Source organism: Athene cunicularia, assembly GCF_003259725.1.
Source record: "Athene cunicularia isolate RWA chromosome Z unlocalized genomic scaffold, athCun1 chrZ_part1, whole genome shotgun sequence".
Lineage (NCBI taxonomy): Eukaryota > Metazoa > Chordata > Aves > Strigiformes > Strigidae > Athene > Athene cunicularia.
This window is the reverse complement of record NW_020799142.1, coordinates 2,029,183-2,054,201: the sequence shown is the minus strand read 5'-3', so window position 1 is coordinate 2,054,201 and position 25,019 is coordinate 2,029,183. Positions and strand designations below refer to the sequence as shown.

The following is a 25,019-nucleotide window of genomic DNA, read 5'->3' as shown; positions in this document are numbered from 1 at the left end:
AGGGAGGGGGGAGTAACTCCCCAGCGACCCCCAAGCACGCCGACTCACCCAGAATCATCTGAAGATAGAAGCTGCGCATGTACCGAAAGCAAGAAGCATTCTAGAAAAATAAACTGCGTAATTAGCCTAACGAGTTCAAGTGCTCAACCCGGAGGCGGGGCAAGGAATTATAAAAGCACAAAAGTCAACGTTGTGGGTAGCTGCACCCCTCCAGAACGGGATTGCTAGGCTGGCTGGACCGACGATGGAAGCAGGACTGATGAAATCTTCCTTTTAGTCTCTCTCTCTCCCCTTTTCTCTCCCATTCTTATTCTGTATGCCCGCATATAAGGCAAGACTTGTCGGGGCATGTTTAAGGCTTATTGGGGTATGTTATAAAATCTGCCACTAGTCGGCAGTTTAATGCCTGTTGCAGAGGTTTCTTAGTTTTCATGCCAATTATCTGTTGTGAGCCAATAAAAATTGAGTTTTGTGAATTGAAGGATCCTTGGTGTGGTTTCAACTTAATCCTGACCTAGGAATCAGCAAATCTGAGTATCAATTTTTCGAGATGACAAGAAAGAAAGCTATGATATATGAAGACACAATTAGAGGACCTGAAACTGAGGTCTGACACAAGACTGCACACATTTAAAAGCATCACATGAAGAAATGGAAGAACATTATCTTGAGGATAATGTCAGGATAATTGTTCATCTGGTCCTCATTAGGAGAAAAAAAAAGAGTTTGACCTATGAAAATGATAGCCTTCCACCATCAGCAAGGCTTTGGTGAATATACACTGACTAGAACGAGAACATCCCAAACACTGAATGGTTTCAACTCATCATGATCCGGAGACAAGAAAACATACCCTGCAAGTTAAAAGTCACAAGTTCCTAAACTGTGGCAAGATGGATTATCGCCTAATTGGTTTACAGACAACTGACACTGAATGATCCCCATTCCACCTATGAAAGAGTAACTAAAACCTATGAAATTATTTGCCTATGTCTTGCATGAGTGCAGCCTTTATAGTCCTTGTGGCTAGCAAGAGTTACAGCAACCTCAGAGAGTCAGATCTTGTGTGAAGAATCCTTTCAAGACCAGAACAGGGCAACAGGTTAGTAAGTGGTAAAAAGGTGAATCGAATCAAACCCCAAATATTCAATGTGCTATCATGTCACAAGTGCTTATGGTATGCTTGACAATAAACATATATAAATGAAATATAATTAAAACACTCTATGTGTTGCAGGTGGTATAATCATTTGAAGGCAGAAAGGGATATTGGTGCCAGGTTATTAGTACCAATACAGCTACATATTGAGGAGGAAGACAAAATCAGAGACCTGGAGATACACTTCTGCACACAGCCTAATGAAAAGTGCATATACAAAGATCAATTTGTAGTGCTGCCAGAATTAGACACCAATAAATGCTTTGAAGCCTCAGCTCAGATTGCCACTGCAAAGTCAGTGAACAACTCAGAACCCGTGGTACTGAAGCTGTGTCAGGAATAAGTGGGGAGAGAGCTGAAGTCCAAACTGGTTCAAGTGAGAATACAGAAAACTTGATTTTGCAGATTTTTACCATCATTTTGTCCAGATAAAACAGATGAGATTTCTTCAGCACTGAAGGGTAAAGCTCAGCACTTCGGATGAGGCTCAACAATAACATATGGTCTAGAGCTCTTGCATTTGGAGTATAGTTCCTCACTTTCTTTTCTGGAAAAGACTTGCTTTGCACCAAATGAATGACATCTGGCTCAAAAATCAAGCTTTCATTTATTGGTCAACTACATTTACACTTCACCTTGCCTTGCAGCACTGAGACCAGTGTCATATGCTATGACAGCAGTCAAGAACACAGACAAGGTCTTCTAGGGACCGCAAGTATGAGCAAAAGCATACTGATCCCTTTGCACTGCTGTTAAAAGGTGAAAACAGGGTCTGTTGGAGGAAGGCAGGACTGATCACAAAAAAAGAACTGGGGTGATTTCGGGGAAACATTTATCTTACAACCAGAAAACTATGCCAGATTTCATGCCTTTTAATAATACCTACAGGTACTGGTACAGTCTGAACTGAAATCATCTCTTCAATATCACAAACATCTGCTGCAGAATCAGTCACAAGAGCCTACCCACAGCAAGAAACACAGCGATGGTCTGAACTATTCTCAGAGACAGAAACCCCATCAAACTCACTCATATAGTTCAAATACAGTTCATCCTTTTAAGTAACATGCAACAAGGAAGGTAGGTCAAGAATAAAAAAAATGGAAAATAAACTGAATACAATCTTCTGAGTACATTCTTCTCACCAGAGAAAGAACATGAAAGTACCTAATCAAAACATTGATATCATATACATACACAGAGTTTTTTATATGAATGAAATACTATCCAATGTATAAAGTGATAAGATGCTTTCAACAAAGAGCTTCAAGACTTCTTCAGGGAATGAAGACAAGATTACCTGAGGACTTGCATTCCAATTTTCTGGTACTGTAAACTAATATTTATAACCAAGTTAGTAAGGTTATGACTGCAACAAGAATCAGAAAAAATATCACTACAGACAGAATGTTTATTTATGTGTTGTATTAACTTCAGTTTAGACTGGAATGTGAATATTTTTTCTAACCAGGGTAGAAAAAAACCCTAAAGATCTTGCCCAAGTATAATTTGCTATAACAATGTTTTATTTATGGCACTATAAACCACTCACTAATCTCTTGCCTTCATTATTTACTATGCAGTACTACAGGGTATCAGCTTTATATTGTTTCATAAAGAAAATGTAACAAAGAATGAACTTAATCTGATGAGTTCCAAAAAGTCTTTCACAAAAATTATACGTACACAGTGAACTCTGTCAGAGAGGCAATCTGAACTGACTCCTTCCATCAATCTAAAGTTATAATACTAACCAAAGGTCCATTTCTTGAGCGGTCCCAACACTATGGCAATTATATTAAGCTAATGGAGCTGCTCAGTTCTCAAATTAATTAGGACCTGCAGTAGGTAAGGGTTATTTTTGAGATGGGAAACATTATTGTTTTTCACAATAATCACTACTCACAAAAGCAGAACAAGATAAATGGAAGTTATTTCTTATTTAAGTCTTAGGAATTGCATTATAGATGCTTTTCCCTCAATTTATTTCAAATATTTCAAAAAAATTTCATTTTGACTTACTCAGACTTCTTTTCACAAGTCTTGGAAGACTCTTCTATCTTTTTCTCCAGTTCCAACACAAGTTCCTCTTTGCTCAAAAGGGTTTGCTGTGTCTGGATCAGTTCTTCTATTACTGTTTTTAACCTGTAAGACATAGATTTCAGAAATCCACATTGTGAATATACAAGCTGTATACATTTGGGAACATTGTATTATTTTTTTCTGAAGATTAAATGGAGCATTATTCTTTAAACTACCTTACTCAGTGCTTGGTGATGTTTTTTTGTGGATATGCCTTTATATCATTAACCCATATTATTAACGATCCCACACTAGCCTCTGTATACATACAAGTTACAGATCTGCTCTGCCTGCAGACTGTCCTAGCAAGAAAACTTTTTCCAGATTGTGTGATGAGTTCTGTCAATTAATGCCTTATTGCTAATTTATAAGATGCTTTATGAAAGACAGAAGCCTTCCAACTCCTGAAGTACATGTTACATAAATACACAGAAACAGTAACTGGGCTGTATTCATCTCTAGAAATAACAAAAATACAAACTGATACTTTCTGTTATAAGTGATCTGCATATTTTTCTCTACAAATAACTTTTATAAAGCAACACAATCTGTGGTAATGGTTAATTCAAAGGAAAGATAAAACTTGGACAATACTCCTCAATCCAAATGGAGAATGGGTTATTGTATATTAAAACCACTACTGATGTGGTTTAAGCCCAGCCAGCAACTAAGCACCACACAGCAGCTCACTCACTCCTCACTTGCAGTGGGATGAGGAAGAGAATTGCAAGAAAAAAAGGTAAAAACTCATGGGTTGAGATAAGGACAGTTTAACAGGACAGCACAAGGAGAGAGAGAATAATAATACCAATAATACTAATAATGCTAATAACAATATATAAAGTGAGTGATGCACAATGCAATTACTCCCCACCTGGAACCCAATGCTCAGCCTGTTCCTGAGTCACAATCCCTCCACCCCCTGGTCAGCTCCCCCAGTTTATACGCTCAGCATGACCATCACATGGTAGCAAATATCCCTCTGGCTAGTTCAGGTCAGCTATCGTTCCCCTAGCCTATAGGCCATGCCTCTAATGTGTCTGTTGAATTAATTTAAACCATGACTTGGGGACTCCATCTCTTGTAACAGTCTTTCAGGGCACAAGAGATGGTGTGTGGTGTTGGACTGCTGCCTGCTGCATCCAGAGCTCATGGCTGGCGTATCTGGTGTGTCCCACACTCACAGTCTGCAGGTTGAAGATGTTGATCTTGAGGAAGTTGCTGGATGCAGTTGCTGAAGGCAGTTCAAGTTTTATCACTGCTGCATTTCCTTTGGTATCATCAAAGTCTATCCTTCACTGATTTGTGATTCTTACTGTAATACCATTGATACAGCATATAGCAACTGTAGCAGTGATGACATACAGTGGCAGAGTTATTTAGCAATTAACATCACACAATTTAATTCACTGTCTATTCTTACCCTGTGGTGATGCAATTCTTCCCCCACACACACACAGTCTCCTCCATGTTATGTTGCTTGGTCCTTGTGTAATTCCAACCCCATCTGGACTACATACCAATCTGGGGAGGTAAGGGCTCCTAATGCCAGTGAAACAGAGTGTGTAAAGCACCCCTTTGATAAGCCTGGCTCATGCTCTCCCTGTCACATGGGGACAGTTATAACAGTCCATTACCTCCTGACAGCCTGGTACACCTGTACCTGGGATGTGGTCAAGGGAGAACAATAACAGAATTGCAGATCTATCAAGTTCTTGTGCAACTGGTGGAAGATACCAGAATACCCCATTGTTCAAGCTAGGACAGAGTGAAAAGTATCTAACAAAAGCCAATTATCTTGGGCCCTATAAATAGCAACCCCAAGGAGACCCTTTGAGCTCTTCTGGATCACAGCAGGCCTGTGACCAGCATCTCATCTGAGTTGGGACGCGTCAAATGCATTGTATTTACCCTAAACTCAAGAATAGGGACATTTTGACTTGAGCTAGCTTCTCTTTCATCCACTCTGTCTCTGCCTACCACTGTGTTTGGGTATATACAGCTATTTTCACAAGTGTGGGTAGATACATATTTTACTGGATCCAAACACTTTCATATGTCTGTACATCTTGTGTTTGTGAATGCACATGTATGTATGTATGTATGTATGTATGTACTGATTTAAGGTATCACAGAGAGTGATTCATATTAGTGTGAATCTTGTTATCTTCAAATCTGTAGTTAAGTTTTAATTATATTTTACTTAATTATTTTGTAAATCTTTGAATTAGTTAATAATTAAGTGTTGCTAGTCATTAATAAGTCTTGATTTGTTAATAAATCATTACCGTGTTAAGACTTCCATTCATGACACACTAAAAAATCAAATCCCCTTGAGGTACAGATCAAACTCCTCCATCCTTCCACATCACCCACCAAGTGCACTCAGGTCCTTGAGCAAAAGCAATCCCACAGATGGTTTCGCCTTTGCCTGAGGCAGGACTAACCCAGATGTTCTTTCCTAACATATTCTTCACTACAGGGATTTTATCTCTTTCTACAGTAGATGAAGGTTTTGATTCAGCAGGGCCAGGTCAATTGGTAGATTCTCTAGTGTTAACTAATGAGGTGGCTTTTGCTAAATGTGTATCCCAATGTCTGAAAGTCTCACCCCTGTTGCTCTCAGTGTAGTTTCAGTAGTCCACCGTATCATTCAGTTTTTCTGGAGGCCAGTGCATAGGGGACGCGATATAGCCACTCAAGACCATCCTCTTTGGCAGAGATGTCTATAAGGTGGTTTCAGAAATGAGTCCCACTGACTCAATTCTTTCTGAGATACCATGTAACACTTGCTTTTCAAGGTCCACAATAGTGTTGTTCTAAGCAGTGGCATGGGGCATGGAATGTTTCCAGCAATCCACCACTGGAATGGTGTAATGGTTGCTTCCACCATTGTAAGCACATGGCACTTGCCTTGGCATATTTGTGGGAGTGCAATATACACAATAAGCCAGGCCTCCCCATATTTATGTTTCAGCCATCGTCCTCCATACCAGAGGCTTTAACTGCTTGGTTTGCTTCACAGCAGAACATTTTATATTCATGAATAACCTTGTGCAATAGTGTCCATGATTAAGTCCACTCCATGGCCAATAGCCCATCTTTATGTTGCATCTTTTCCTTGATGACCTGAGGAGTCATGGATCCTCCACGCTAGAAATAATTCACCCGTATGTTGCCAGTCCAGATCCATCTGAGCTACGTCAGTCTTAGCAACCTGATCCACCTGCTTTTTTTTTTTCTTTTTTATATTACTCAGTGGCCCTACTCTTAAGTATGTGGGCATCTATGTGAGATATTTTCACAACCAGCTTCTCTAGCTTGGCAGCAGTATCTTGCCACAATAGGGCAGCCCAGATGGGTTTGCCTTTGCACTGCCAGTTACCCTGCTTACATTGCTGGAACAACCCCCACAGGGCATTTCCCACCATCTGTGAGTCAGTATAGAGATAGAGCACTGGCCATTTTCCTTGATCGGCAATGTCTAAAGCTAGACAGATGGCTTTCACTTCTGCAAACTGGCTCAATTCAACTTCTCCTTCAGAAGTTTTCTATGACCTGTTGTATAGGAGTCCATATAGCAGCCTTCTATCTCCAATGCTTTCACAGAATGCAACAGGATCCATCAATGAACAGGGCATATTGCTTCCCATTTTCTAGCAGTTTATTATACAGTGGGGCCCATACAGCATCCATCACCTCCTCCTCTGGCGATATTCTGAAATCTTTGCCTTCTGTGATAACTTCCAGAATTCCTGGGCAACTGGGATTTCAAATCTGAGCCCGTTGTGTGATCAGTGCGACCCACTTTACTCCACGTGGCATTGGTTGCATGGTGTGTACAGACAATACTCCCTCTGCACATCCAGCCCAGCAATGGCAATCAGAGTGCCAAGAGGAGCTGTGCTTCAGTACCAACCATTTCTGAGGCAGCTTGAACCTCTTCATATGCTGCCAATCTCCCTTTTTCAGTTGGAGTGTAGTGGACCTCAGATCCTCTGTATCCCTGACTTCAAAACCCTAGGGGTTGGCCTCAGATCTCCCCTGGTGCTTTCTGGCAGAGGCTTCACATAGGGCCATTCTCCCTGGCTGCAGTTTAGAGCACATTTCTAACACCTTGTCCTGCACAGACTGGTCCAAGGGCTACTACATGAACTCTCCCATTTAATTTGGTCAAAGGCTTGTCAGTGTTCAGGGCTCCATTTAAAATCCTTCTTGTTCTAGGTCATTTGATAGAGAGGGTTTACAATTAGAATGTAATCTGGAATATGCATCCTTGAAAAACCCACAATGCCTAAGAAAGCTTGTGTTTCATTTTTGTTGGTCAGTGGAAATAGAACTGTTATTTTGATTATAATATTCACTGTGATCTGACAACACCAGTCTGGCCATTTTATTTCTAAAAACTGAATCTCCTGTGCAGGTCCCTTGACCTGACTTTGTTTTATGGCAAAACTGGCCTTCAGAAGGATCTGAACTATTTTCTGCTCTATCTCAAAAAATTCTTCTGCTGTGTTGCCCTGTATGATGTTGTCATCAATGTATTGCAGGTATTCTGGGGCTTCACCCTGTTCCTGTGCAGTCTTGATCAGTCTATGACAAATGGCAGGTGTCATGACTTAAGCCCAGAGGGCAACTGAGTACCACGCAGCCACTTGCTCACCCTTTCTCCCCTTGGGAATGGAAAGGAGGAAAAATAAAGCAAAAGGCTTAGGAATTGACATAAGGACAAGGAGGGATAATGGTCATGGGCAAAAGACAGACCTGATAGGGAAAGAAAAATAACATCAATTTAATTCAACCACCACCACCACCACCACTTAACAATCAGAGTAGGACAGTGAAAAGTATAACCATATCTTAAAAACACTTTCCTCCCACCATTCCCTTCATGGGCCCAGCTTTGCTCCTGATTTCTACAACTCCTCCCATGCAGGGGGACAGGGGATGTGGGTTGTGGTCAGTCCCTCACATATAGTTTCTACCCCTCTTTCCTCCTCAGGGGGAAGTCTCCTTGCACACTTCCAGCATGGGGTCCCTCTCATGGGAGGCAGTTCTTCATGAACTTTCTCCAACATGAGTCCTTCCCATGGGCTGCACCTCTTCCTGAACTGCTCCAAAGTGGGTCCCTCCTGCATGCCGCAGTCCTCCCAGAGACTAACAACAGCAGGGGCTTCCCTCAGAGTCCCAGCCTTCTTTAGGAGTAGCCACCTGCTCTAGCAAGGTGTTCACCATGGGCTGCAGGTGGGCATCTGCTCCACCACAGACCTCATGAGCTTCAGGGGCACAGCCCGCCATGTCACCATGGGCTGCAGGGGAGTTTCTGCTCCAGTGCATCTCCCTTCCTCCTCCCTTATTCCACTGACCTCAGTGATTGCATAGGTGTCTCCCTCGTAACTCCTCCTCACAACTCCCACTCCTCCTCCCAGATTCCCCTCCTCAAATATGTTATCACAGAGGCATGGCCACCATTGGCTTGGCCTTGGCACAGATGTGGGTCTGACTTGAAGCTGGGGAGGCTTCAAGAAGTTTCTCACAGAGGACCACCACTGTAGCCCACTTCCCCGCTACCAAAAACTCCACCACACAAACAAATCCAACACAGCAGGGCTGTTTTCACCCCTGAGGCAGTCAGTTCCAGGTGTAGTGTATACCCCTCCGAGTGAAACCAAACTGTGGCATGCACTCTGCTGACAAAGGGATTGAGAAAAATGCATTGGTGGTATCAGTTGTGGCATACCACTTGGCTGCCTTTGACTCCATTTAATACTGAAGTTCTAGCATATCCTGCATGGGGCATGACTTCATTCAGGCCACAATAGTCTACTGTTAGTCTCCACTCTCTGTTAAATTTTCACCCTGGTCATGTGAGGTTATAAAAGGGTGTGTGAGTTTTGCTGATCATCCCTTGGCTCTCCAGTCAATGAATTAGCTTATGGATGGGAATCAGAGAATTTCAATTTGTGCGATGTTGCCATTAGTGAAACACTGTGGTAGCAATTGGCATCTGTCCTTCTTCAACCTTCAGTAACCCCACAAAAGGGTCCTCTGAGAGACTGGGCGAGGTTGACATCTGTTCAGTTTCCTCTGTCTCCAAGGCAGCCGTACCAAAGGCCCACCAGTACCCTTTCAGGTTATTGAAATACCCTCTCCTGAGGTAATCTATACCAAGGATGCACAGGACTCTGGGCCAGTCACAACGGGGTGTTTATGCCACTCATTCCCAGTTAGTCTTATTCAGCTTCCAAAACAGTTAGCTTTTTGGATCCCCCTGTCACTCCAGAAATACAGATGGGTTCTACCCCTTCATATAGCACATGGCTGCCCCTTTATATGGCACATGGCACCAGGGTCCATTGTGCACCAGTGTCTACTAGAGCATTATACTCCTGTGGGTTTGGCATGACAGGCCATCAAATGCACAGTTCAGTACACCTAGTTGTTCCTTTCCTGCACCTGGCTAGAGGCAGGTCCTCTCTAATCCAGGTCACAATGTTCATTATTCACCTTTTGTAAACATGGATCCCTTCAAGAGGATTAGAAGTGAGATCAGCCCTTCTGCTCTGGGAAACTGCCCACTGAAAACTGGAGCATCATTTTTCCAGGAAGAATCCCCTTTTGTGATTTTTTTTCTTGCAACTCATATACCCATGCCTCTAGTTGAAGTAGGTTTTCCATCTGACTTCCTCATGTCCTCTCCATGGTCACACAGGTAAAACCACAGAATATCCTGTGGTGTGTACCTTCTATATCCTTTCTCTTGATCAGATGAATGCTAACTCCTAGTAGCTGAGATACAGGCCCACACAGGTGGGGAGCAGGACATATCCTCATTGAATTGCTGGAACTCCCGTGACTTTCTCCACAGCCAAGATGCAGGCCCACAGGGAGGAAGAGAGATTGCCTTATTATTGTCAGAGTTAGCCAGCCACTTTATTCACCATTTGATCCTCACCTTCTTTCCAGCACATGACTGCCAATGAGTTGGCATATGACAGTGGTGCACTTCATAGAAATTGCCACCACGTGGATTATGTGTATTGGATTTCACATGGATATGTGGGTAACTGCACATTATCCAGATCATTATAAATCATCTCCAGCATGGCTAATTCCCTCAGGCACCGGATACCTCTCTCCATGGTGGTCCACTTGCCTGGGTGACATGTAACGTCTTCATTGAAGGGATACCTTTACTTCATGCCTGACAGACATCACCTCCAGAGGCTGAGGACTTGTGTCTTTTTTCCAACCACCTTGTCAGTGTCCCCTTCCCTAGACAGGGATCCTAGCTGCTTGGCTTCCCTATCCTCTAATTCTAGGCTACTGGCCCCATTATCCAGCATCAGAGCATCCAAGTAACAATGTGCTCACTTGGATGGCAGCTGAAATCCTTCGACATACCTCACAGCTCACTTCATGGATAGGGATCGGGTGATTATCTCTGGTTCTGCCTCTTCCTTCTGGTCTCATAATGATCCCGGTTCACATTCATCCCTCACTAAGAGAACTGAATGTTTGGTGTATTTCTTCTGTATAGGGGTGACTGATAGCAGCACAGGTTCATTCTCTGTTTCACCTGCACTGCCTGTTACTGAGGTTTGAGTAGCCACAGTGCCTGTCACTGGGGTTTGAGTAGCCATAGTGGCAGTTGCCAGGGTTGGGGGAGCTGCAGTGCTTGTCATGAGGGTTGGAATAGCTGCAGTGCCTGTTGGTCTGATTTCACTCCCTTCCTCCTGCTGCATCATATTGAGCAGTGTTTAGTAGATACTGGCCCGGGCCGAACACGGTGCACTAAGTTGTGCCTCTTTGGAATAGCCACAGCATTTTCCTTTCAAATACTCTTATCACTTCATCAGGGTCCTGTAGTTGTTCAGGAGTGAACTTCCAAACCATTGGAGCTGAGAAATTCTCTAGATACCTGCCCATATTCTCTGACATGTCCTGCAACCCATGACTTGGGGCAGATTGCTGGGTGGTATTCTTAAAAAAATGCTTGTGTAACTCTAAATGTGACCTGAGACACATTCAGGAGACATAGCAATAAGAGCATGCTGCCTTGAACATCTCAAGAATATTCAAAATTCTCAAATTGTAACTCTAATTAGCCTGGAAGAGAAAGGGGAGGTGATAGAGCAGGAGAAAGTATCCCCCCCCATCTTCCCCACAGACTGGGGTGATTACTAATCAATTCCAAGAGAAGGTGCCCAAGATACAGGCATGACAACAATGCCACATAGAAATATCAGCTTAACCTCATGACCAGTGATGTAATCAAATCATAATATTACCCAGTACAGCAAAATTATACTCCTGATCCCCCTCCCAGAGGTGATAAACATCACTGCAGGGAATAGTACATATAAGGATTTACATAACACCACTATGTGAACAAGTGAACCAACACTGTGAGCAGAGACTAATTAAATAATATAAAAAATGTGTGTAACAAATTTGTTTTAAGATGCTCTAGTCAGATCTGTCATTATCTCAACCCTTCATGCTTTATGTTGGGCATCAAAAAGGTCTGCAGTGGTTTAAGCCCAGCCAGAACTAAGCACCACACAGCTGCTCACTCACTCCTCCCCATGCAGTAGGATGGGTAGGAGAACTGGAAGAAAAAAGGCAAAACTGGTGGGTTGAGATAAGGACAGTTCAATAGGACAACACAAGGAGAGAAGAAATATTAATAATAATACTACTAAAAGAATATATAAAGCAAGTGACACACAATGTAATTGCTCATCACCCAGAACCCAGTGTTCACCCTGTTCCCAAGCCATGATCCCTCCTCCTCCTGGCCAACTCCCCCAGTTATATACTGAGCATGACATTACACAGTATTGAATGTCCCCTTGACTAGTTCAAGGTCAGCTGTCTTGGCTGTGTCCCCTCCCAGCTACTTGTGAAAATTAACTTTATCCTGGTTGAACCCAGTAACCAAATAGTCAACAAATGTACAATAACATTTGCACTCTGAACAATGTAGATAAATGGATCACATAATGATGATTCCTAAAATGCATATCAAAATAGGTGTGTGGATTTCAAGCCAGGAGAACAACTTTTAAAAAATAAATAAATATGTGCACCTCGTTTCCTTCTCTGCATTCATCTATTCATGAATTTTTAACTATCTTACCCTTTTTCCTTTGTATTTTCAAGCTCAATTTCAATAAAGAAGTTACTGAAGTAAAGAGTGAAACAAAGGCAAAATACATATAGTACTTATCATTTCACAGGTCTATTGCCCCATACCATTCCAGTCTTGGAGGTGGCACAGAAGGTGAACTAAGAGTAATCTAAATCGACTCTAGATACATGGGAGCCACTTTCCATGTCCATATGTAACAAACTAACTGAATTATTTGATTCTAAATATTGAGTTAGTTCTCTCTCCTCCCAGTATACTTTATACAATGTTGATAAAATATATTCTTTATTCAGTCTCTGACCTTATCTTGGAAGACTTGAATTACTATTAAAAAGCCATATGACAAATGATAAAAGTTTATTTCCCAAATGAACAAGCATCTGCATGTGTTTATTTTGAGATAAGGGAAATATTTAAAACATTTCTCTCCAAGTAAAATCCCCACAGCTCTCTTTTAATAAACATTTTATTGATTTTAGGCTATCACAATCTGTACGCTGAACTCAGAAATTACAAATTTCTTACACTGGGTCTCAAATTTACTATTAACAAACTTCTTTTAATACCTTGCTAAGAAAGTAATTACCGATTTTGTAACTTCAGATACTGCCTTTTGGTCAGCTTTCTAATCAAAATTTTAATTAACATTGTATTGGCTTAACACTTGATTTACAGGAAGCAGATGTTACATCTAATGATCAAGCACCAATACTCAAGAAATTAAAACCAAATTATGATCGTTCATCACTGGAAGGTATGTGTGTATACATGCAGAAACAACATATTAAAGTATTTTACCATTTCAAAAATATCAGATTTTATATTGTAGCATCAGATTGAAATAGAAAGTTGATGTAGTTCTCCCTAAAACTTATGAGATACTTCAGCATGTTTGTATTTATATCAGAGAAAACAAAACAAAGCAACCATATACACACACTTGTATTCAACCCCTGTGTTTAGTTTTAAACGATAATTTTCATTCACACTGGCTAGACATCTCTGCATCTGCCTTGTATCATCTTGGTTGTGGTTGTCAAAGGAAGTTTCTTGTGGCCTCATATTTGCCTCCTGGGTAAAATCAGTTTACAAAATCATTTTATTACTAACATCACTATAATCCTTATTAGCTTTAATAACCACAGATTCCCAAATGGTCAGGTTTTAGTGGCATGAGAACACATAAATAAGGCCCCAAAAAATCTAGAAAGCCAACATCTTCAAACTACATTCTGGCTACCTGGAGAGCTGCCTTTCATATTTCTTTAGTCATTAGCACAGTTCTGCCTCAAATATCAATAAAAGTATGTGCTTACAGAACTTATGTTTCGGAAGATTTTGAAAATTAATTTGGATATTAATTCATATGCCCATTGATCAACACTTACCTCATCCTGGTCTCCTTCTCTCAGCATCTTGAAAGCATAAACTTTTATTCTGTTACTCTCTTTCCAGAAGACCTCAATATTAGTCAGTGACAGTCACCAACATTTATCAAAAGATGCCATACCTCTCTCTCACTACTTAGGAAGGTTAGCTTGTCAACACTGACTTTTAACTACCTCCTTCTGTCAAAACTTTATTCATAAACATGAACTTACTTAAAAATGTAAAAGTGAGTCAGTTTTCTCATCATGTTTTCTCAAAATACAATTTGTGAAAATCCTTAAACAGTAATGTATGTAAAGTTGTCATTTTCCCTTCACATATTCAAAACAACTGATTCAGCCAAAATAACTGATTCTGAATCAATGTATGTATTTGAATCTATTAAAAGTCTGTGAAATAAATCCACTATGTGTACTGGATTTATTACATATGGTAGATAGTGAAGGTAGTTCTCCTGTGCAGGAGCATAACTATGTAGTATTTTGAAGATTCCAGGCCATGATCTCAATAATAAAGATCAACAGTCAAATCTCCATTGTTTCAGCACATACAGAATGGATTTTTAAGAAGTCATCATCTATGGATAAAGTATGTAATATCTTACTTTCAAATTTCCAGTCATACAGAGTCTATTTTTTTGGCTGTAGTGGTTTTAAAGCAAGACTATAACAAAATATATCTAAAACACAGTTAAAAAGGTATATGAGCAAAGGCAGTTACAGAGAACTAAGCAGTTCTAAAAGGAAGGGTTCTCACCTGCACTAAAAATCAATTAAAAAGAAGGATGAAGATTAAACAGTTTCTACATTGCCAAGAGATAGGGGAGCTTCACAAAAATCTGCACTACTTAGTATGTTCATAATAATTCAAATAAAAGGACAGTTTAAAAAGTGTCAAAGAATACTGACAGTAAAACATTATTTTAGGTAGGGGGAAGGGCTGAATGTGAAGAATACAAAAGGATTATTCTGGATCTTATGACACTCAATAACTGGACTGTCATTTAGAAAGCGGAAAAACAATCCAAAGCTTTGTCAGTGTAGTGAATGGCTCTAAAGCTTACCATTACCAGTCAGAAATGAGATCCTCATGATTTTGTGAAAACACTGGTTTGATACACTGTCAGAAAATCAATGGTTCTCTAGGATTTGTGAGAAACCAAGCAGAACAAGCAGGAACAGGGAAACCTCAGTATGCCTCTTTCTAAATTACACATCTGGATTACTTGTGCAATTTTGGTCATTCACCTCAAAAAAAAAATACAGTAACCTTGAAAATATTCAAATAAAGATGATGACTTTGATAAAAAGATATGAGTAAGTTTTGTGAAAGGATAAACTAAAGCTAAAGATGGCTCTGAAAAAGAACACAAAGTATGACAGAATTTTACAATATCATAAGTGGAAAGAAGTAGATCATTCCTATTCTCATCCAAAACAAAAGCATAAGAGACATAAAATAAAACTAAGCAGCAGGTTCAGATACTATGATGTTAATCTCTAGAATTCCTTGACCAAAACTTCTGCTGACAACAGATACTTACTTGTACATACTAAAACTGACTGAACAAATTCATGAAAGAAAAACACCTCTAAGGCTATTATAAACAAATGCTAATTCTGTCTCAAAACATTTCTTAGTTGAAAATTGGGGGAGGCTGAGAGATCATTCTGAGGAAACAGCATTGCATCATTATTCTGTTCTCCTTCCTAGACTTTTCACTGTTGGCTAATGTAAGAGAGAAGGAAGTTGGTTAGGTCAATCTTTGGTCTGACATAATACAATTTCACTTTTTTGCTTAGAGTCCTAAATCTATACCAGAAAGTGAACACCCTGAAGACAGCAACACTTAAAAGAGCTATTTGATTCCTGTTCCAAAAAATAATGTCACACCCTAAAATTTCACAGAATCACAGAATCGTCTAGGTTGGAAAAGACCTTGAAGACCATCCAGTCCAACCATTAACCTAACACTGACAGTTCCCAACCACACCATATCTCTCAGCACTATGTCAACCTGACTCTTAAACACCTCCAGGGATGGGGACTCCACCACCTCCCTGGGCAGCCCATTCCAACACCTAACAACCCCTTCTGGAAAGAAATACCTCCTAATATCCAGTCTAAAACTTCCCTGGTGCAACTTGAGGCCATTACCTCTTGTCCTACCACTTGTTACTTGGGTAAAGAGACTCATCCCCAGCTCTCTGCAACCTCTTTACAGGGAGCTGTAGAGGGCATGAGGTCTCCCCTCAGCCTCCTCTTCTCCAGGCTAAACAATCCCAGTTCCCTCAGCTGCTCCTCCTACGACCTGTGCTCCAGATCCTGCACCAGCTTTGTTGCCCTTCTCTGGACACGCTCGAGTCATTGAATGTCCATTTTGTAGTGAGGGGCCCAAAACTGAACACAGGAATCGAGGTGCGGCCTCAGCAGTGCCGAGTACAGGGGTCAGATCCCTTCCCTGTCCCTGCTGGCCACGCTAGTGCTGACACAAGTCAGGATGCCATTGGCCTTCTTGGCCACCTGGGCACACTGCTGGCTCCTGTTCATTTCTCTCTCAAATTCACAAAATAATTTAAAGTGATTGAATGTAAGATTTGTAACAGAACACACTGTATGTATTTATATATGTAAGCAAATATTCAGATGCATATTTATAAATACAAATATGCATTGCATCAGAATAATTTACTAGAAAGACAGCATTTAATCTCTTTCACTTTGACATGCTGATGTCTTACTTCAAAACAATGGGATACAGAAGACAAGCTGAACAAGAAGTTAGTTTTCTTTTTGAGCTACAGAAGGCAGAATCTTTGAAAAATTATAAAACTTTATTGAAAAGAGAGATGTAGTATATATATTTTTTCCTGTTACTGTGCAGAACTACATCTAGATGTACACATAGTTTGAGCAGAAATAATCTAAACTTAGTAATTATGCAGAATATGTTATAAACAGAATCCTTTAATTATCAAGGGATCCTTTCATAAGAAAGATGAATCTGAATCTACTTCAATTTAAGGAGAAGTCTGACAAAGGAGGCTGAAACTTCATATTAAAAAGGGTATTTCAATACGTATTAAAGAATAAATTTCCAAAAAGTAATCAGATTGCATGGAAAAAAGAGAGGGTGATTAATAACCTTGAAAAGGAATTAATAAAATCCAGAGATTCTGTCATATTGAAAACACAGAGATTACAGTAACCTGCAGAAGACACTGCAATGTGTTTATGTTTGAAATACCTCACCATTATTAGGACTCACTATGATTTTGGTTTTCAGAAAAACCTACAAGAAATAAGGATCATAGTATGATTAGGCAGATGAAAAATTTTTAAAAAATTAAAACTGCACAACACACCCCTGATATCTTATTTAGATGTTATGCTTTGTAAAGGAAAAAAAAAATCTTCAAATAAGTCACAATGATGAAATACAGTTCAGACAACAAAAACATCATCAATCAATGAAATTCTGAATTTTTAATTGCCATGATCAATATATAAAAATTTTTAAAATTAGATGTACAATTAATAGTTGCATTCTCACAAGTGACTGGATCAGACTATTTTATGCCAAAAATTGAAGATGATAATATAAGAACATAACAACTTCAGCAGGAGATTTGTTCTCCAATAAAATGTGATTAAAGGTGAAGCTGGTAAAAGTAATGAAAAGATTTAATGAGGCAATATATTAACAATATTCAGAGATAGGTAGTGTATCACCCTGAATAGCTAAAAGCTCCATGAAGTGCAATACAACAGCTAAACCTGTGTTAGTAAGCCAATGTATTTTAAAGGTCATTTGAAAACAAAAGCAAACACTTATAAGTGAAATAAATACATTAATTAAAGTTTTCTGCACAGCAATTTAAATCACTGTACTCAGTGGTGTCATCAAAAGATTTCAGTATTTTTCCTAGAGTACTGAATGTGGAAACATTTTTGGGAAGATGAATCGGTGTGTTCACAAGAAGGATTCATGATGGATTTGGGACATTGTATAAATTAACTCACAAGGACAGGAACATATATTGAAAGTGGTGGCAAGTTTTTGGCGGAAGCAGGGAGGATTGTTTTTTCTGCAAAGGAACCATAAAAAGAGCATAGGAAAGAGCATATAGCATGAAAATACTGTTTTTAGAAACTGGACTTTAAAAATTAGGACACAGCTATGCAATGATCTGAGTGAGCCTAGATACAATGTGTAACAGCATTTCCAAAGGATGAAAGGTTTGTGAAGAAAGACTTACATGACTTGTAAACCTTCTGCTGTTAGATTATTCCACATGATCTCATTAGCTTGCAGGTTTTCATTTTCTTCTAGTAAGGACGTATCAAACTCTATTTCTTGTTCAACAACTTCTGATGACCTTATTTAGTAAATAAATGTTATATTTTCAAAATTAACATATACCTTTGAGTAGGTATAAATCAAATAAAGCAAATCATTATGTTTAATTTTTTTTTTTTTTTTATAACTGTAATATAGTTTAAATTATATATGAAGGAAAGGTAGCAACTGGATGCATATACTTTTTCCTCTGAATGAAGAAAGCAGTCTTAAAATCATACCAGATAATAAAATGGCATACAATTCTTTGAACTAATATCACAGCATAACCAAGTTTCTCAAGGGCCATCAATGTGAACATTCCACTCTTTGCTATAAGTCTGCATGTGATAATTATCAATTTGCACATAACAAAAAAGAATGCAAGAAGTCTTAGGACTATTTCTGCATACACTAATACAGAGTAACAGTTCAATAAATGGTAAATAGTTTATTTTTAAAGTAAAAAACTTCCTTCCATTATCTGCATACTCTGTAGTCTCAGGCACTGCTCAACATGCAGTCACTGCACAGTACACAGAGGTACCTAGAGGTCACCTCAAACTAAAATTTGGACAGTAAGAGAAATAAAGCAGAGAAACTCAGTTTAGCCCAGAATGCAACTGCATCCAAATACACCGTAAATTGGCTCACTCTGAATCTGGACTGTCATGTATAGTCTGCTGTCAGTACCAAAGTTATGGCTACATGTAATAATGGTATCTGAAATTTTGTTTTTTCTAGAGCCAGACAAAGAGACAGATGGCTAAAGAAATAGTCAGATTAAAAACCTGACTTTCAGCTCATTTTCTGTACATATAAGTAAAACAATTTTCAAAATACAATAAAGCTTTACAAGTAACAATGTAAAAGGAACCAAACAGAAACAAATTCAACTCTGATCACTTAAGCAGTGCTGCAGTTTAATGCAGGGTTTTCTCAAGAAGAAACATGAACATGCACACCAAGATGAAAATGTATACCTGTGAGTATCTATGAAGTCATTATACTCAGAATTAGGGTCTATCTGTTCAACCGAGGTCTGGATCTCTTTATGGACATTCACAATCTCCTCTGTTACAAGACTGGTGATCTGGCTATACTCATCCAAGATTCCTTTTCTAGAGAGGAAAAAAAATTCTAGTGTATAACATGGCACTGAAGGCATAGATGGCACTGAAGATGCTTCAAACTTTCAATCTGCTGTTTCTACAAACTCTTGTTGCAACTGGCTAAAAAGGGAAAAAATAAGACAATATATTACTCAAAGAAATAACAGATCAGCTGTGGCCCTTTCTTTACAGATTGGCTATGAGTGAGAATAATATACCTACATACAGGGTAGCTAAACTAAAAACTGTAGAGATTACAAGGAAAAGGGATGTATACAGCTCACTGATAACACTGTTACAGCAAGCATAAAGGACTTATGCTTGTCATAACCTACACTAAAGCTTTTCATGTTCTGACTTACAAAATAAATATATTCTGGCATAAGTAAAAGAGTCAAAAAATAGTGTTCACTTCCTTTAAAAACTGTTTTTTATTATTTTAACTATCTTTCATATATTTATTTTATGATTTGTCATTCACATTAAAATAAGCATATATCACAAGTTAGTATGTATTTACAAGAAGAAACAAAATCAAGCAAGAAGTTCCTGTAAGAAAGTACCAGTCACCCAGTCTTGTCTTTACCTGCTTCCAAGAGTGGGGAAAAAAAAAAGTGAATAGGGAATGGTAAAATAATAGGTGATATTGTGCTACTACTCTTAATATTATCCAGTGGCATATCCTCAGAACACCCTCTTTAACATTTAGCTTTCTATAAATGAACGCTCATAATAATTTCCTATTTCGCTTTTGTATCTGTAACTTGCTAGCTTGCAAGGCTCTGAAACATAGTGAGCTTTCATAAATTTTGGCCAGCTCAGAGGAATATTCCGAGAAAAAAATATCAACAGATTTTTCCTGGATAAGATCTGAAGTTATGTTTACTCTGTAAAAGTTATATTATTGGGATTTTTTAATACTTTGTCTGAGAAAACAGACAAGAGAAGGCATTAAATCTTGTCTTGCCTGCGAACAATATGTGTGAAAAGGTTCCATAAAATAGTTCAGAATGTGATGAAAAGATACGTGAATGTCATCTACAGCAACGACATATCGAAGAGAAAGGGAAACTATGTCAACTACCAAAAAAAAAAAAAAAAAACTAGATCACTTGCAAAATCAGAATTATAATGCAAATATGTTGCACACAGATGGCCACGCCAAGCTCTACAACTGAAATCATTACCTCTGTACACCAAAGATACTAGATAGGAATAATTTTCCATATATTCAGATCTCACAAAAAAGTCTATGCGGTGACAAAAATTTTTACAGGTTTTTACTCCAGACATAACAAAGGTGAGTGGGTTCTATAGGTTCTTGTTCCATCATAAAATTCTTCAGTGAATTATCATATCACAGTTATGAAAAATTACCTTAATTACAGCACACAAATTTAACTGTAGGTTTTTTCTGTGATTTTATATATAAAATTAAGACTAAAAGGACTGTACAGAGACTACTACAAAGGTCTATTTCATTTTGATATCTGCACCACAATCAAGGAAATTAATATGATACTGCATAAGGCAGTTAATGGTGTCTGCACCATGTGAACATATAAAGTGGGAAATCCCCAACACTCCCTCACTGAAGATGGTAGTGTGCTGAAGTCAAGATGAATGCAGACTTCAGAGAAGGTAATAAAATAAGTTAGAGTGCTTCACATCTAAATGAACCATACCTACTAAAAAAAGTAACTGCCCTTTCTTTTAGGCTGATTTAAACAACACCCCAGAAAAAGACGTACAGAACAGACTCCCTAATCAACTCCCATTCTTCAGGAAAGACAAAGAGGCATGGTGTTTAGAAAACAGAAAAGAGGGCTTAAAGTGCTCACTGTCTGTTTTCTGAGATCATCAGTTTGCACATCTTCTGTAATGATATCAAAAATGATCTTTTCAGAAAAAAGTGTATTTTTAAGGTTGGATTCCTTATAGTGAGAACAGGCTTATATGATCCTGTTACTTCTCTCACACATTTGATTAACCCCACATCTGCCCAGCCCTCCTCCATAATGACTTTAAAGACAGTTGGCCAGTTCAAACCAAATTTGTTGCTGGTGGAATTTCATAAGACAACCAGATAGACGACAAACTTGCCATAGTATATCAGCTGAAGGACAAAGCATGAACTAAGCTATAAACACTGCAGTTAATCTGTAAGATTTTAAATTTTTATGAGAGCGCATATTGATAGAATGTTTAAGTAACCACTCAAAACTACTGACTGCATTTTTTGGATAGACTTTCTATGCACAATTATTGTAAATTGAAAGATGGCAACATCTTTTTTCATTATCCCTTGATATATAATTAATCACAGTTTATTATTTTCAAAGAATCCTATAAATTAACCAGAATATTACACATACAAAATTCCACAAGTTAAAAATATATAATAATACATCTTACAGGGCTTTAATCATTTCTTCTTGCATCTTCTGTAGTGAATCAAGTAACAGAGGAAGTGTAGTATCATAATATTGGTGTTGATGTAACTGTGCTCCTTTCAGTGCCAACACATACTGATTATGCAACATATGAAGCTTCATAGTAGCTTTATCACACCGATCTTTAGCCTTCTCAGTCTCCTTTCCTAAAAGAAAACAAAAAAAGAAAAATGCACATGGTGATTTGAAAGAATACTAACTTCTAGATAACATAAATCTAGTATTTTTATGGTAAGTTTGCACCTTTTTCTACTGTTGTCTTTCCAAGGTACTTCCCTGAAGAAGGTCATATCTGATCATTAGTAAGACTAAATGTCTTGGTTTCTAATTAAAAGACTAAGAAAAAAACTGCTGTATTTTCTTTGAGCAGAAATGTGAGAATTCTTTATATAGAAGTATATGAAAACCACTATCTACACAGGTATGAAAATAATATAACTATGAAGAATAAAGAACAAAACTCATACATATGTCTACCACAAAGCTAATCTTTTATTTGCCTTAGAGCAAATAAACATTTTTAAATTAAGGAAGTTAAGATGTCCTATAAGGTCAGATACATGATTCACTAAAAATCTGTCACTGATTGTGAGCAAAAAATGCTATTGCTACATACCATCTCAATAAACCAATGGTGCAGTCACATATGAGTAGCTAGATTCTCACACTATTACTCCTGTCAAAAATGGGGCAGTTTCTCCACTACAATTTAACACCTCCTTATAACTGTCAGTATTCTAATCAGGAGGTTGGCTCTACAATCTCAGGTCTACTGTATTAGAAACTGGAAGTCCTCAAACTCATGCTGACAAGACCAGATCAGTGCTGAACCTGAGAGCTAAACCATACTTCAAGAGGTAACCTATTCTATTCTTTGCCACACTAAGTTTTATGATTTTCCTAAGATCTCCAATGACAGATAACTTTGCAACTTCCTAGTAACATTGAGGTATGGTGGTATGCTAGCTGCATTCCCCCACCTCCCTGCCCCTTCACTCTCCAACATAAAACTTTATTGCTTTAAACTCTTACTTACTTCTTATGTGCCATGGGTATGAAAAACAGATTCTATCATCCTCTGCAATTCATGTTTTATATATTAGATTACATACTCTCTTCTTGTGTCCAATCTTCTAAATTTTATACTAATGGACACACTGGTCTTCCCTTTAAAGTCCGGCTGTCTTTTTGCAGTTAACTGGTTCACAATCTTACACAAGTGCAACTTCAGTCAAGGAGTAATTTAACGTTCTAGATACTTATAGCTCATTAAAAAAAAAAATTAAACATTTTCTAAAAAAAGAAAAAAACATGTCTTTTTTTTTAATACAAAACAAATATGGCATGTTTTGGACTACTTTTGCTTTGGCATCTGATCCTGCCAAGGAAGACTATTTTTTTTGAGACTAATCTCTTAGTTTATCATACTGTTTCTAACTCTACAGCTGCCTTTCAGTGCACTTTCAGTCCCTTCAAGGCAAAGTGATGCCTGGGAATTTAAAACTCTGATACAAAGTAATGAAACATTGAAAGACCACCCAAACCTAATCTCAACATACATCCTGCAATGTACCATAGGATACATTATTATGGCAGGACCTCATTAACAATCATTCTCCAAGCAGCTTTATGCAGTTTTTGCACCTCTACTAGAATATTTTTGACTTGATCATGCATTGCCCTTGTCATAAAAGGTTATGAGATTATTCTGACATGATGTCTTACAGAGACACATAAGCTCTTACTCATATCCTTGTTATCTTCTTTATATTTATGAATTGTTTCATTTTTTCAGCAACTAAAGACATTTTAAATGAATCCTGTACCTGCAGTTATCAAGGGCAGATTCCCAAATACCTGCACAGATAAACACACACTAACTAAACCAATCTCACTGAGACCGCTACCTTTCTTATAACCTTAACATAATTTAAGTAATGAAAAAGATTTTATTTTAACATTTCTACCATCCTATCACAAAGTAGCTGAGAAATAAAAGGAATTATTCATAGATAAGTGGAAGAGCAGAGGCTTGAAAGCAGACCTTGAAAAGCTGAAATTGTGTCACATGAGAAATACCGAAATAATTTTGAACTCCAATAAAAATACAGAAATATGACATGTCAAAAAAAAAAAAAAAAGTTGAAGGAAAAAACCTGTAAAACAGTAACAAAACCTTTTTCATACACAGTGGAGTCAGAAAGCTTCTCAGTAAATGTAAAGGACAGTCACTATATAAAAGGAGCTGGTAGGATAAAAACTTTTTTTCCATCTGTGTTCACTATGGAAGACCTTCAGCAATTTCCAGGCTGAAATATCTCTTTATGAAAGAGTCAATTAATCTCTCTCTTCTACAGTGTTAGAAGAAGAAGTTAGAGAAAAAATAGAAATTATGAGAACTGGAAGGTGTTTAGCTTTGGAACTTGAAAAAGTTTTAGTTGAAATATTAAGATTAGTTTTCATAGGAGGAAGTAGGCACCCACTGCAGTGCCCCAGGCATATCAGTTGGGTCCTGACACATGAAGTGATGAAGATGACAATGAAGATGCTGCAGAAGAAAGTGAACAGGAGAACCAAATGTGAAGAACTGGGAAAAAACCTTAAGATGTACTGAATAATTTACCATTTTGTAATTTAATGTGTATTTATAGAAGAATGCGCAAATAGCATATGGGGAAAAATACTATTCAAGTTTAGTAAATGTACTCAGGTATGAGATCTTGGCGTTAGTACAGAAAGACTAATAGAAATGTTAACTCAGTATTCAGCAGCAGTTAGACAAGATATTATTTAGCAAATGACTACACAGCATTGTTATGGCACTGATTAAATCCACATAAACCAGCACGCAGTTATTTCACCTCAAGGAGGACATACTGGAAGTGAAAAAGGCTCAGAGAATGGCAATAAGGATCAGAAAGGTAGGGAACACAAGGAATTCAGAAGGAATGACTAAAAATGAGGACTCCACAAGCAAAAGGAGACCAAGGAGCAACATCTGAGAGGAGACCACAGTTAACAGATCTTCCCAACTTCTTTCAATGTAACAGTTGTAAGGCATTATATGGAACTAGTATGTATTTTGTTAAAAACGGGATGTTCTTAACTATCATGTCTCTAACCTACTCGGTCTTTTTGTTAAAGTTACCATAGGCATGAAAAAATTTGACAGTTTAATAGTGAATGGACATGTGTACACAAATCACAAAGTGCTACAAATAACTAAGAGTCACTCCACTTCTGACTCAGGAACTCCCTAGGTAACAAATTACTATGAAGTTGAGCTGTTTGTCCCCGTCCCGGTCCCCCATCCCCTGTCGTGTGTGTGTCA

The 25,019-nt window shown here is 38.3% G+C and overlaps 1 protein-coding gene across 2 annotated transcripts in view; it reads right to left on the bottom strand.

Moving 5' to 3' along the window:
- The window catches only part of FER (FER tyrosine kinase), a 184,143-nt gene that overhangs the window by 133,359 nt on the left and 25,765 nt on the right, over positions 1-25,019 (bottom strand). For both annotated transcript variants that reach the window (XM_026865513.1, XM_026865514.1), the window contains exons 5-8: positions 21,651-21,834; positions 19,107-19,244; positions 18,044-18,163; positions 3,182-3,304 (exon numbers count right to left, since the gene is read on the bottom strand). In XM_026865513.1, the coding sequence (XP_026721314.1) occupies positions 3,182-3,304; positions 18,044-18,163; positions 19,107-19,244; positions 21,651-21,834 (565 nt within the window). The remainder of the gene's footprint in view (positions 1-3,181; positions 3,305-18,043; positions 18,164-19,106; positions 19,245-21,650; positions 21,835-25,019) is intronic.